The sequence below is a fragment of the Microcebus murinus genome, chromosome 12 (assembly GCF_040939455.1).
Source record: "Microcebus murinus isolate Inina chromosome 12, M.murinus_Inina_mat1.0, whole genome shotgun sequence".
Taxonomy (NCBI): Eukaryota; Metazoa; Chordata; class Mammalia; order Primates; family Cheirogaleidae; genus Microcebus; species Microcebus murinus.
In genome coordinates, this window is record NC_134115.1 from 12453524 (window position 1) to 12467945 (window position 14422).

General features: G+C 46.4%; 1 protein-coding gene across 5 annotated transcripts in view; it reads right to left on the reverse strand.

Moving 5' to 3' along the window:
• Positions 1–14422, reverse strand: part of PTCH1 (patched 1) — a 61232-nt gene that overhangs the window by 2315 nt on the left and 44495 nt on the right. For all 5 annotated transcript variants that reach the window (XM_076008554.1, XM_012748196.3, XM_076008557.1 and 2 more), the window contains 7 exons: positions 12992–13175; positions 11365–11645; positions 9650–9787; positions 6380–6522; positions 3108–3207; positions 2335–2589; positions 143–692 (listed from right to left, as the gene is read on the reverse strand). In XM_076008554.1, coding sequence (XP_075864669.1) covers positions 144–692; positions 2335–2589; positions 3108–3207; positions 6380–6522; positions 9650–9787; positions 11365–11645; positions 12992–13175 — 1650 coding nt within the window. In that variant the 3' untranslated portion in view covers position 143. The remainder of the gene's footprint in view (positions 1–142; positions 693–2334; positions 2590–3107; positions 3208–6379; positions 6523–9649; positions 9788–11364; positions 11646–12991; positions 13176–14422) is intronic.

Genomic DNA, 14422 nt, shown 5'->3' on the forward strand with positions numbered 1-14422 from the left:
GCACTGCCCTGGGGCAAAAGGTCAAGGAGTCTAGTTTGGGATGTGCCAAAGCCCAGAGGACCAGGCGGGGGGGCTGCAGCCCGGGAACCCCAGGAGCCGCTCCCCCGCCTCCCTCCAGGCCGGCCTGCACAGCGGCACGCACCTCAGTTGGAGCTGCTTCCCCGGGGCCTCTCCTCACATTCCACGTCCTGCAGCTCGATGACTTCCACCTTTGAGTCCCTCCTCTCAAACCGGACGTGAAAAGGCACGTGGGGGTCCTCGAACAGCCCATGGTCAGTCTCGGGGTAGCCCTCGTAGCCTGGGAAGAGTCCCCCTCGGGGATTCCGCGCAGGCCCAGGGGCAGGCGGAGGGTGAACGGCGACAGTCACGGAAGCAGAAGCCGTCACAGTGGTGATGGGCTGGCAGTAGCCGGGCACGGAGCTGCCTATGGCAGTGGACGCTGGGTTCCGAGGGTTGTGAGAACGGGCCCCACGGGGCCCCGAGCGGTCCCTGTTGCTAGGGCCAGAATGCCCTTCAGTAGGAATTTCAAAAGCATCTCTGCGTGGTCTGTAGGGGGGCGGCCGCAAGCCTTCTCTGGAAGGTTCCCTGCGGGGCTGCTGGCCTTGCCGTCCGGGAGTCAGGGACCCAGAGTCCAGGTGGGGCTGCTGTCGAGGGTTCGAGGGTGGGTGATGCCTGGATTCAGGGTGGACCACCTGCAGAGGGCAAGGGAGTTCAGAATAGGCACTGGGGGGGTGCAGGTGGGTGCTAACCCCAGGCCAGGCACGGCCCCCACTGCTCCTGCCTCTTCTTCTTTGGCTTTAACTAAGGGTTCCATCAACCCTGGGGAGCTGATAGGGGCCTTCAACCCACAAAAGAAAAATCTGTTCTTTTAATAACCTCCAGGATGTGGCAGAGGAGTGCTTTATTTGGATCCCGTTTGCAGGGTTTCTCCAACACCGCTGGCTGGACACATAAGGCTGCTGCCCATAAATGCAGGGCTGTGGTCGGACAGCATCCAAGCTGCTCCCCTCCCACCATCCGTGCCCCCACCCTGCTCAGTCTAGTCAGGCCCTGAGTTTCTCTTTCAGGAAAACTGCTAAATGCCTGGCCCTGGCCGGCCGGAATGTAGGACGCTGGCAGGACTGTCTACACCGCCGCTGTCAAATACGTTGGCCATCAGAGACATGTAGCTATTTAAGCTTTAATGAACTAAACTTCAAAATCCAGTTCCTCAGTCTCACTAGCCACATTTCAAGTACGTGACAGCCACGTGTGGCCAGTGCCGACCGTACTGCGGAGCAGAGGGGCATTTTCATCCTCGCAGAAAGTTCTGCTGGGCAGCGCTGCTCTTTCGGATTGTTAGGAATCTGGTCTCTGGGTCTCTATACAAAGCACGGAGCAACACAGTGGCCACATCAATCAAAAGGACCGTGACCAACTTCAAAGTCGTTCAGCTTGTACCTATTTTTAGGCTCCCGCTGAACAAAACCAGATTCACACTGCAGCTCAGCGGGCGCCGTTCACGGGGGGTAAGAGGAGGACAATTTAGGTTATTTGGTTGGCCTCTCTCTCTTTCACAGAAGGGTTGCTCTGGCCTGGGACTGGAATACCCATTTCCTGGAGGGACGGCAGGGGGCCCTCAGTGGAGCCTCAGAACCTTCCTTGGGTTTCTGGTGCAGAGCTCCTGGCCTGGGGGCAGAGCCCATCCTGGGGAGCAAGACGGAAGAGACTGGTCAGGGCTCTCGCAGCCTCTGAGAAGGGGCTGTCAGGCTCCTAGTGGCCTTGGGACTCATGATGGTCAGGGACTCGGGTGGCTCCAGCTTCTCTGCCCCTTCCAGCCACCTGAAATATGAGCTTGGAGCCACAAAAGCATATGGGAAAGGCTCAGATAATAATAATTGAAATAATTTTGAACCAAGGGCAGTTAAAGGTAGCAGAAATGAGAAGGGAAAAAACCCACCTCTCCTGGCAATAAAGATACTGCTACATTTTTTTAAAAGTATCATTAGAAAATGATATGCAGCTTAAAAAAGGGGGCAAGAAATGCTCTATCTCTGGCCCTTAAGCTCAAATTGCACATAGCCCAAATAAGATAGATGCTAATGCTTTGTGCAGTGATGCTTCCGGCCCCCACCCTTCTTTGATCCATTATGAGATCAAAACATAGGAAGATGACATTTTTATAGTTTAAGAACCAAATATTGGCAATTTCATGTGATTCGACCCAGCATATACTTTATCTTTGCCCCCTACCTTCTGTGTGATTTGCTACTCTGAACAGGCCAGTCCCCCCAGACCCCCTGGACCACTGCTGTGGGTGGGAAGGCCCTTCCCGGGCTCCCTAGGGTGACTTACAGTGGAACGGGCGAAGACAGGGTTTTCCGTGGCCTCCACGATCACCTGGTGGGCAGGGCCTCCCACGCCCCGCTGTGCCTCGTAGTGCCGGAGCTCCTCGCTGATGCCGGACACCGTCGTCTGGGAGCTGTACTCCGAGTCAGAGGAATCAGACCCATTGTTCACGTGGCCAGGGGGCACGGCAAACCGGACGACACTAGGGGGTGGCTCCGGGGAAGGGGTGGGCAGCCGGTTCAGGCCATTGGCTGGAGACACCTATTTAAGGGGATTCCATATTAAAAGTGCCATCATCCATTCACCTATCGGCCCCACTCGAAATTCTAAGCACTGTATTATTCAGGGGTCTGTGTCCTCTGCCTGGTGCCCGGCACACTGCACCGTATCACCTCCTCGCTCTCTGTCACCTGGAGGACCCTCAGGTCCCACAGCTGGGGCGGAAGCACTGCCCTTTGCTTTCACACCATGGAAAGGCCCTTTTTACTCTTGTTAAGCCCAGATATTCATCTCGAGTGCAAAGTCTTCATTTATTGTATATAGATCCATGAGACTTAGGCTGCCAATCAGTTGGTTTAAAGAACCAAAACCAGTTCTATACCCCCCCCCCCCAGAGCCATTACAATGAAGAGGAAAAGAGCCATCATTATCGAGATGTTTACTGAAAAACAATCAGCAAATGGGGATAGACCTAAATATCTAAATTAAGAGCGGTACCAGAAAAAAACCACATTCAGGTGGCCTGTGGATTGGACACCGTGCCCAGCATAATTACTGACCTCAGGATATGGTCCAAAGAAAGACAAAAGAACTGGAAGCAAAACCAGGCCATTGAGAACACCCAGGATTGTGAGGATCGCCAGGACAGCAAAGAAATACCTTGAAGATAAAAGGAAATGGAATATTCATTGTGACAGAGGTAAACCATGCTGCCCTTCGTGTGCGCAAATACCGCAGCATGCCAACACCAGAAATTAACAACACCCACCCCACTGAAAAGGCTGTTACAAAAACCACAGTTCAAATTCAGCACAAGATTAGTTTTTTGTTTTTGTTTTTTTTACCTTATGAGTTTGAGGGGCTACATTCCACAACCCAAAGTGTTAGTTCACGAAGGGAAGAAAAAAAAATCAGTTTGTTAATTTGCTGAAATCTCATGGCATGTAATGTTATTTATGAATGTGTTACACAAACACAAAAATATGGAATGCGAGCTGAATGGCTGAGCAGACTGAAAGCGCAATACAATGCCGAGGGGCCCTGTTCACGAAAACCCAGCAGAAGCAAACAAATGAAGTGAAGGGTGTAGAATTTAAACAATTTAGCCCAGGAGGAAAAGCAGCCCACTTCTGCAGGCAGCTAATCCACTGTGAAATGCTTCTGCATCTTACGGCAGAATCTCTAATTAAGTCTCCAGCGTATCAGGTAAGGCTTTCCCTGGGCTTTCATTAATCACAACTTTCTGCCTAGAATTCTGTGAGTTCCAGTTTTACCAAATAGCTCCAATTGCAACCTTTTTAGAACACAGGAACCAGCTTTCTGCAAAGAAAATGCTGCCCATTCTGTGGGAGCGGGGGCATTGTGCTGGGCGAGGGCCCTCCACAATGGCCGGCTGCTCTGCCGGCCAATCTTTTGTTGAACAATTTAGCATCTCTGAATACTCTTGTTTTGCGTCAGCCAATTCAAACATAAAGGCCGCAGCACCATGGCAGAAGAGGAGAGTGCACAAGTAGTTCTGCTTTCCCACCATTGAGGGCTAAGGTCTGGGATCCTTCACAAATACCAAGGTAGGCCCGTCAGCCAGGGGCATCCTCTGGCAGACACTCCACACAGTCGGACGGTGCGGACTCCACCCAAAGGATGCATTTCTGGAAGTAATGATTTCTAGGGCAACTTTGATGGAAGTGGGGGAGAGGCTCAGGATGTTCTGGGAAGAGGGAGTGCAAGATATCTATCTTTTAATGGTCCTGTGGTTCATAAAATGGAGCAGTCACCTAACTTTGCCATGTCTATGTTTTGACATCAGATGAAAGGAGAGAGAATCCCTATAAAAATACAAATACCTTGCAGCTATTGTAAACATTAGAAACTTCTGAGCTGCATTAGTAAAAAACCTAGCAGCCAATGTCTTACTCTAATGTAAACTGCTAGAACTTTCAGCTGAGGCATATATCAGCTGCAGGCATTAAGACATTTGCATCCCATCCATCTAGCTGAAGCATAAACAGACCAATTAGATTTCTGACAGCTTAGTGTATACAATGTCTGCTCATTTATTCGACCTCAGTGAGGGCTTTATCAGGTTAATCCATCCAGTTCTAGAAAATGGGAAGCCCTTTTAAGTGCTTGAAACAGGAACCCTGCTATCTCTGGGAGGGAACAAGCAGCCACGGGTTAGATGAGAGAGCTGGGATTCTGCCGTGTAGGTTCCCAGCAGGGTGCTCCAACCCAGGCTCACTTAGCATCCCCCATAAGGCCAATTTAGATCCTCATCCCACCAGCAAGAGATCCCAGCAAACTCTGTTTTCCCTGGTTTTGAGTTGCCTATGAACTTGTCTCTCTCCTCAAAGACCTTAAGCTACACAGAGGGGTATGGGGTCTGTCTTAATTTGCTATTGCACAAAATGGCACTTACGGGGTACTCACTGCGTTAGGGTTGAAGGAGAAAGTAAATATGCAAAAGAAACTATTTGACATTGGAGCTTTTATAGCATAAAGAGACAATACTAATGACTGAATAAGTGAATACTAAGAAAATAAGGGAAAATTCAAAATCAAATTAAGAGATTAGAACAAAACAGACCAATACTTATTTTAAGTACAGTAAGGCCACTATTTGCTATTGCTATGGATGTGGCCTGGAGCTGGCCAGAGGTGCAGTCTGTCTTCCGCCTGTGACCCACCCCCAAAATCCAACCATCACGGGGAGAGAGCCTCAGATGATGCGTGAGCACCGAAGGTCCTGTGTGGGGAATGCTGCTCTATACGGTGATTCCACCTCTTCATGCAACCCTCCACCAAAACCACAGTGAGCAAACGCTGGCCCTAACTCTAGGAAGGCAGAATCCCCATGATGCTGATTTGCCCAATGGGCTGTGCTACAGACAGAGCAATGGATTCACCTGTTTCTGTAATAAATAAATTTCCAGTTACTTGAAAATGAGAGGCGCCCAACTCCTTATATGCACACATGGAAAGCTTACTTAGATAATCTCTCTAGACTGAAGCAACCAAAACAAACCAATCCCCTCTCACATTTGGTTCTCTGCCTTCGCAGTTCTAATTCTGAACTATCTCTGACTTATTGATGATTCTAGTCTCGCCTCTCCACAAAGCGGCATTACGTCCAAGGGCAGCTACCTCACAGAGCCATCGAGGCTATTCAGAGAAGAAAACGGTTTCTTTCTCTGCAGTTCTCAAATTCTTTTCAAAAGGAAAACTCACTTTCTTTTTATTCTTCACAAAGTCAAATTCTTAATTAAATCAACCAGAAATGGCTTGCCCTGAGATCCAAAGAGAAGTATCCAAATCAGGCTTGGATTGCTAACATTTGACACCCAAGTCAAACGCTAAATGTTTCCTAATTCTTTGTGGGAACTTGAATATGAAATCTTGGCACATTATCTTCACTTCTTAAAAGAATAAAGTCTGTGTGACAATTTTAAGTATTTTTAAGTTTTCCTCTCTACAGTTTTGAAGGAGATACAGCAAAGGTCAAATTCAGACAATTAATGGGAACGGTGGTCATCTCTTTCTGCAGATATTTCTAACCTGAGACACAAATAACTGGGATATTCGGTGGTCCTTCAGTCTTAAGCTGTGGAGCTGCCTTTGCTGCTAAGCACCAATCTTCCATCTTTTGTCTTCAAGCTACTCCCCAAGATAGCTCTAGAAGAGAGCTTGTCATTATTACCTCTCAGCCCATCTCTGAGTTAACAAATTCAAAAGAATAGAGTCTCAATGAAGAGATGTTGCAATCTACCAGCTAGAGAAGGAAATAAGCGACAAAGACCACATGAGCTAATGACAGCCGTTTTACATTCCTGCTTACCTGACAATGAAGTCAAACTCAGATCCTGCTAACATCAGCACGCCCAGCAGAGTGGACACAGCACCGTCCAGGACGGGTGCAAACATGTGCTCTAGGGCAAGCACAGCCCTGCGGTTCTTATCACCAATGGCTGTTAGAAAGGCCTGTGCAACGAGAAAATTCATGTTATCGGAACCTGGACTTTACATGCTAAATGGTCAGCTTTGTCTTAAATGCTACAAGCCGCTTTAATCTGCCTCTCTAGAACTTCTTACATCTTACTGTTTAGCTACTGGAACGTTTAATCAGGATAGGTCAACAGGTTAAATCTAGGCTTATAGTAATATGAACTGTTCATGGTATTGAGTTATATTTGGTGTTGATATAAATCTTGAACAAAGCAAAACCAAAACTATACAAAAACAAGCAGAAATGTTCCTGTCTTTTCATTGCTACTTGCCTTTAAGTCCCCTCCCCCCACCCCCATTATCCCACACCATTTGGATGGGGGACCTCTAGCTGCAACAGCAACAGCATTCTGGCTAATGTTTTGGATGGTCAAAGGCTTCTGAAAGGGCTCAGCTCAGTGTCAGAAGCAACCAGGTGTTGAAATATACTTCCTCACAATTAGGCTGAGGGGAGAACTTCTGCCAATGTTTCAAACCAATGTATTATAATAGTACCTCTAGGCACTACGGAGATATCACAACAAAAACACAGGACTGTAAATTCAAATCAAAGCCATTCCAATTCTATATGGATACATCTCTGCCTCTGTTGCATTCCTAAAGCTCCTCCAGGTCAAGACAGCTGTTGATACCAAATGGAACTTTGTGGAGCAAGGTCTGGCGTATGAGACTGTCGGTTAGAGAGTGTGACCCCAGCAGGGAGGGCTGGACCAGCAACCAATTCCCTCTCTGCTTGAAAGTTTAGGCTGCTCTGGGATATGCTGAGAGGAGAGGGCTGGGAGCCTTTGCAAGGTACATTCCTATCCCTTATCTACCCTGTGGAAGGACAGGAATGACCGTTCTTTTTTTATTTATTTATTTACAGATTTTAAGGTTTCAATAAATGCCCATTCCCCCCCCAAGTCTGAGTCTCCAGCATGACCATCCCCCAGATGGTGCACATCTCACTCATTATGTATGTATATACCCTCCCCCCTCCCCCCTCCCACGTGCCCAGTACCCTATTACTGTAGTACCTATGTGTCCACTTAGGTGCTGCTCAGTTAATACCAGTTTGCTGGTGAGTATATGTGGTGCTTGTTTTTCCATTCTTGGGATACTTCACTTAGTAGTATGGGTTCCAGCTCTAACCAGGAAAATATAAGATGTGCTATATCACCGTTGTTTCTTAGAGCTGAATAGTACTCCATGGTATACATATACCACATTTTATTAATCCATTCTTGGATTGATGGGCACTTGGGCTGTTTCCACAGCCTTGCAATTATGAATTGTGCTGCTATAAACATTCGAGTGCAGGTGGGAATGACCGTTCTTAACAGAAGAAGAGTTGCCTTTTGCTCTTGGGAGAAATCACCAAGGTGATTTGGAACCACGCTGCTCTGTGCCGTATTCAGACCACGGGGCTATAGGGGCAAGCTGTGTCTACCCTATTGCATGCAGCTTCTGTTACTGAAACAGCAGGTGAACAGGAAGCCCTCGACTTCTTAAAGTCTCTCACAGAAGAAGAGGCTTCTTTACCAACCTTATGCCCTCATTTCACAAACCCTGTCAGAAGAGCAATGACTGCCTGCCTTAAATATAATTTCACATACTGGATAGTGCCCTTGAAAAAGACTCAGACTAGAAGAGCTACAATTTAAAGATTGTGGTTAGCATTTCCAATGTAAAAATCTGTTCTAGGACACCTTTGTTTGCCATGCTAGCTACCAAAAAGGGTGACTTTCATTTGTATCACGGTTTGTGGATTCTTAACTCACATGCAAATTTTTCTTTTTGAAGAAATAGTACTGAAATTATGGGCTTTCTAAAATCTAGAATGGTGTGTGCTTGTCTTTAAAAAAAAAAAAAATCATCTCCCTCCTCCCAGCTCATGGAAGAAAATAATTGAGCAGGCTCAAAATTTAGAGAATACTATTTCCATGTTATCAACTCTTTATTGCACATTGGGGGGAAAAGTGGGATAACTTTCACAAAACATTCTCTCTGAAACACAAACATTGCAAACAATAGCCCCGAGACTGCAGAAGGCATAAAGAGGCAGCATCTGTGTAGACATGCATATGCCATGTGTTGAGCCCAAGGAAAAATCAATGCTAGAGATTACAAAAGCAACGCTAAAAGCAATTTGGTCTAAGTCCAATGCTAGGTTTCCTAGCTAGGGTATCCTAAACATCAGTATTTATTGAGTCAATAAATATTTATCGAATGCATACTAACAATGCCAAGTACTAGGTTTCCTAACAATGCCAATGCTAGGTTTCCTAGCTAGGGTATTCTAAACATCAGCATTTATTGAGTCAATAAATATTTATCGAATGCATACCAACAACGCCAAGTACTTAGGCTACAAGCACATCTGCAGATGGAACATAATTTACACACAGCTATGAGGTTTTTGGATAATTCTTTGATAAATGCATGCAATGGACTCGTCTCTGAGAGACTCCTCCTGAAGTTAAATTTCCTCTAACAAAGTGTTCACAGGACCAGGCATAGAGAGAGGGGAAAACAATTCCCGTTGAAAGCAACACCGGTTCTATTGCTTTCTGCCGTCACGAGTGCAGAGGCTGGGAGGTCCGAGGAGCTGGGTGGGCTCAGGTGGAAGAGCCAGCTCTTCTAGGCTGCACACTGGAGCCTGCACTCATAGCCCTGAGGGCATTTCCTCAGCTGCCAGCTCACCTCACCCTTGATTTTGCCTTCTCCCCCATGCCACAGTGAGTGTGGTCTCCTTTTATCCCCACTTTATTACTGTTGTTTCTAAAGCTGTGTGTACGTGTGCCAACGCACACACACAACCCATCTTGGGAACACAGCTGACCACCCCGGGATCTGTGATGATGGTGAGGACGGTCAACATCGGAGGAGCGGGACCCTCCCCAGCCTACTCTGACCCCCCGGACTCTTCCTACCTCGGACAGGGCCCAGCTAACATTTAACTTCCACCCTCTCCTAGGAATCCAGAAAATTTTCAGCCACTCCTAGGGAACTCTGGCACTCTAGAAGCCTTTTCACCATGACGCCTGGGGAGAATCCAAAGGTGCCCACTTAGAATGAAAGAGCTGAAAGGAAACAGGTCGCTCTTTCAGAAAGTTTCCCATACCAAGGCGACGTGAACGGTGAACTCCACGCCGATGCCAACAGAGGCGATGAGGATGACCACGGGCACGGCACTCAGCTTGATGCCAATGAGGCCCATCATGCCGAACAGCTCGACGGTCATCAAGGCCAGGACCATCACCTGGAAGAAGGCACACAGCTGTGAGGCAGAGGGCATGGCACGCTCTGGGCGTTGTAGACGGTGGAGGCTGTTAAAGTGCTAGGTGGCCTCCTTTTCTCAAAGGAGAAACATCTGTGACCCCGATACAACGAATGTCCTAACTTGCTTTAAATGTACTTCCCAATTCAGCTGCCTGCTGGGAGGAGGGGGGGGACTTTGGGACACCAATTTCTAGGACTGGAGAAGGAGTACATAAAGGCAAAGTTTAGTATTCTAATGCAAATTGTTTTTCCATTATGCCTGCTCTAGAAAGCAAAACAATTCCTACCTGGCTCCACCAGGGCAACCTACATAGAATTAACAATCATGGACTCATCACTTGGCTATAAATTTCATGTATTTTAAAATAAGAGCTTTCCTTTTGTTTGATCTTAACCATCAGAGACCATGCACTGACTCATCAGTGAGTTTTTGGTTGGCTAGGCCTACATCCTAAAGCAAGCTGATAAGATGGGGTGAATACAAGTTCTCGGAGCCCATGGGTTGAGTGAAGATGGTCTGGGAGCCAGTTAAGTGGGTCAGGTTACAGGGCCCTGCACTTTGGAGAAAAGTGGGTAGACAAAGCAAACCTGTTGAATCCAAGGAAAAGCTTCTCTTTGCCTTTCATCTTCCTTGTAAAAAAAATTTGGGGGGAAAATGGAAAGTAAATCTGTGGGGGAGACTTTGGAGTCCTTTGGAGCTCCAAAGGGGAAAAAATACAAATAAAACAACAAACTTTACACAGATGGAAGAGAAGGAGAAAAATGATCTTTCTCCTGGGGCGGTGGACAAGGGTAGTGGGTGGGAGGGGAGGAGTAGTAAGAAGTGGATGACATCAATCACTGAGTGCCACAAAAACTCCCACAGACTAAACATTTACCTTTTAGCATACCTGCTATACAGACTCACAGTGCAGAAACAAAACCTGGTCTCTGTTTTTATAATTTTGGCATTTTAAAGGCTATACCACAGCTCACAGAATTTAAACACTGCCATGGTTTTATTAGACTCGATATGAAACTTATTTCAAATCTGAGATTATTTTGGAGAATGGATGCCAAAAACCAGGTTAGAAGTATTAGTTTATCATTCCCCTCCCCCAGGAGTTAAAATACACAACACCCCTTCTAAAATCATTTTCTCCATATATCGCTATCCTAACTTCTGTAATTATCCCTCTTGGTTAAATATAGAATACCTTTCTGTGTACTATTAGGTCTGAATGAGGTCACCAAATGACACTTTTGAATTTTAAAAATTAGTTATGCATTGAGTGTTTTTATTTAACACTCAGAGCTGTGATGGAAAGTGAGCTTTAAAAAGTCTCCTATCTTTACATAAAAATCTTAAAGCTATAGGAGAGGGCACACAAGATTAAGGCCATTAGAGGCTCTACCCTTACCCATGAACCTCACCACCTCAAGTAGAATAAATATATTATGGATGATGCAATCTATACCTTCCTCCAGAGGCCCAGACATAAACAAAACTTCCTGGCTGCAGAAAGAGCTATGCTGAAAGGAATTTGACTTCCACAAAGACCCTTATAATAAACTCACAATGATCCCGGCCGTCCAGGGGTTCAGAAGGAAGACAGCGCACACGAGGAACGTGCAGGCCAACACCACGCTGATGGACAGCAGCAGCCAGTGGCGGAGGCCGATGTACTGCTCCCAGAAGAGGAAGGGGTAGCCGTTGGGGTAGCTGGAGAGACCCAGGCTCGTGTAGTTGTTGCAGATGGTTCTTACTTTTTCGATCGCTTCCACAAAGTCTGCAGTGTCTTGCAAGCCGTTGAGGTAGAATGGGAACTGAGCATATTCGATGGGCTCTGCTGCCGGGACTGGACAGAGAAGGCCGCATGTTAACAGAGGGTCCAGGGTGGAGGGACTGCTTGCAAGGATTCCACTGCTGTGATCAAAAGAGAACTCTGCAAGGAAGCTTACTGGCTGCACTTCTTTTAATACAAAGGAGAAGCAATTGCTGATGACAAGTCTCTGGGTCTTTACGATTTTCATATCTGGTTTAAAAAACTTTAAACAATAATCAACCTTTGGCAGGGGAGAAGCCTACGATCTGTGTATTTTTTAACCTTTGATTTTAATCTTCCAGAAGCAGCCAGTCTTTGTAAAAGTGGGGGTGGGGGGGGTGGGTCCTAAACAACTCCAGACTTAAATTTTCAGAACATTTTTTTGTTCTAGTGGCACACATGAAAATGCTAAGTTCGAACTATTTAATTCAATCACTTCTGAGAGCAAAATAATACCAGAGCCATGCTTTCCTGAGAAAAATGCTTAACTTATCCTTTTAGTGATCGAACAAATTTAAACCTTCTATGCTTCTTTTCTAATGCAATGCTAAGTCTTCAGCAACAGGGGAAGAAATCCTCACACAACAAGCATTTAGTTACTGCCGTTGTGTGTTCCAGACCCTTTGGGGTCATTCAGTTGACTTGCTAAACATGATTTGCCCTATTATAATCTCAACTATAAATTTTCATTAAGACAAGCCTTGGCTGCTTGCCACAGGGCTCTGGGGTTTAGATCCAGGGAAGCACAACTCGCTCACTCCCCGGCCATGTATGCAAGGGGACCCCGTCTCCTTTCTCACATCCTCCCTCGCCCTGATATCCAATGTACAAGCTACTAATATCTCTAACATAAATGCAAATTAAATCCACACAGAACCACCTTTCAAACTCGGGGCTGAGAGGTGAAAGGAAGAGGACACTGTTGTATACAGACTTTTCTGCTCCGGTTTAAACAGCTTTGACAGAGTACAGGTGCTTGGTGGCTTATGGGAATGACCCAACGTGCCAAAAATCCCTTCAACACCAGAGTTGACAAAGTTAAGATAAACATATAATCCCCAGCGATAGAACTTTGCAATAGTAAAATAACACTCAACCTGGAGGCATCCCCGACTTTCACATGGAACAGCTGGCATTCAAGAGAGATGCCTGATGAGCATCTTAGAGCAAAGCTACAGACAGAGATTAGAGAGTCTTATTTCTCAACGTGATAGAGCGCGGGGTTGTATTCCATTACACATCCTCATCTGTCTCCCAGAGTTTTAAACTAAAAGAAATATATTGTTCTGTTTACACTTTTGAACCCTGGGTAGTGTCAAGGGACGAGGGCTATTGTTGAGCTCTGGAGAAACAGGGTAAGTGGACGGAGTGCTACTTACTTCTCAGCCTTGTTTCTGGCATGTAGTCGGCTTTGTCGTGGACCCATTCAGGCCGGTGAGGCCGGATGTTGGCCTGGGAGGCAGCGTAAGCCACGGGGTCATTGCTGACCCAGGCCGTCAGGTAGATGTAGAAAGCGCTGGGATTAATGATGCCATCTGCATCCACCAGGCGCTGTTTAGTCAACTACAAAAATGGGGAGAACAGAGGCTTTTGAGAATGGGGCCGCGGGTAAACACATTCCTGCCTAGAGAGAGCAGAAGCGGAGCTTTGCACCAGCATTTACAACAAAGAATAGAATGCCCACTGTTTGAAAGTGTTGAAAATCCCATCAGAACACCTTTGATTTCTTTCAAAGCGTACTTATCGGAGGATGCAATCATCAGTGTGTTTATAACAAACACACAGTTCTGCAGATGGCCCAGGAATTGGCTGAACCAATTAAATCTGAATGCTAAAAGACTGTCTGCAGCCAAGGCAGAGAATGAACAATCTGGAGAAACATATTTATAGGAGGGGAAGGGGGAAAAAAACCTGGCAAGAATCCCCATACACGTCTGTGTGCAGTTAACCTCCGTTGTTAACACTGAAGGAAATGCCACCCAGTAAATGGAGGAGAGCTATAAAAATAAAACAACATCTGTATAAATTTTGCTAACACTAGCCTCCTATGACCTGTGTTTTCAAAAAATGCCCAATGCAAGGAAGTGGAAGAGAGTAGTGCACACACGAGGCCTTTCCAGGTAATCTCAGCTCCAAGAGGTGGTCACACTCAGTGTGCTGGACCCTGTGCGTGGCCAAGGGTGCTCCGTCTACGCTAGGCCTTGGGGGTTTTGCTTAGGTGAAAAGTCCCGTGAGATTAAGTGTGTGCACATATATTTCATATACATAGAAAAATTGTGTTTCCTGTTTATTTTAGATTCAAGGCCTTGTTTCTTAGTTTTGGTTTTGTTTTTTTTTTAAACAAAATGAAAAACACCAGTGACAACAATTAATAGGGAAAGAGCAAAGGAAGAAAGCATGGAGGAAGAGAGTGAGAGAACTAGGTTTCAGGGATCTGGATTGAATTAATCCACAGGATATGTAACAACTGTATGTCTTCAAACCGTCTCTGGAATTACATAGTGCAGCTCACGGCCTCCGTGCATGCAGCACGATCTTCTCCCTCCCAGGCGGAGGAAATGGTATCTGCGGGCCTGGCCCAATCACATTCGTCCCATGGAGTCCCTCGTCCCTCAAGCCAGCTCAGCTCCTCAGCATCTCCCTGCCATCCCTCAGGCAGACTCCTCTGCCCACGCCCTTGCCAAACTGACAGCCTGCTGCATGTTGCTATAAAGCAACGAGTTTCACACTCCATAATAACTCTGAACAATGTACTTTGTAAATCTGTCACCTTTAATGCCAGCAAAAGAGGGGAGACAATAAACAGAGCT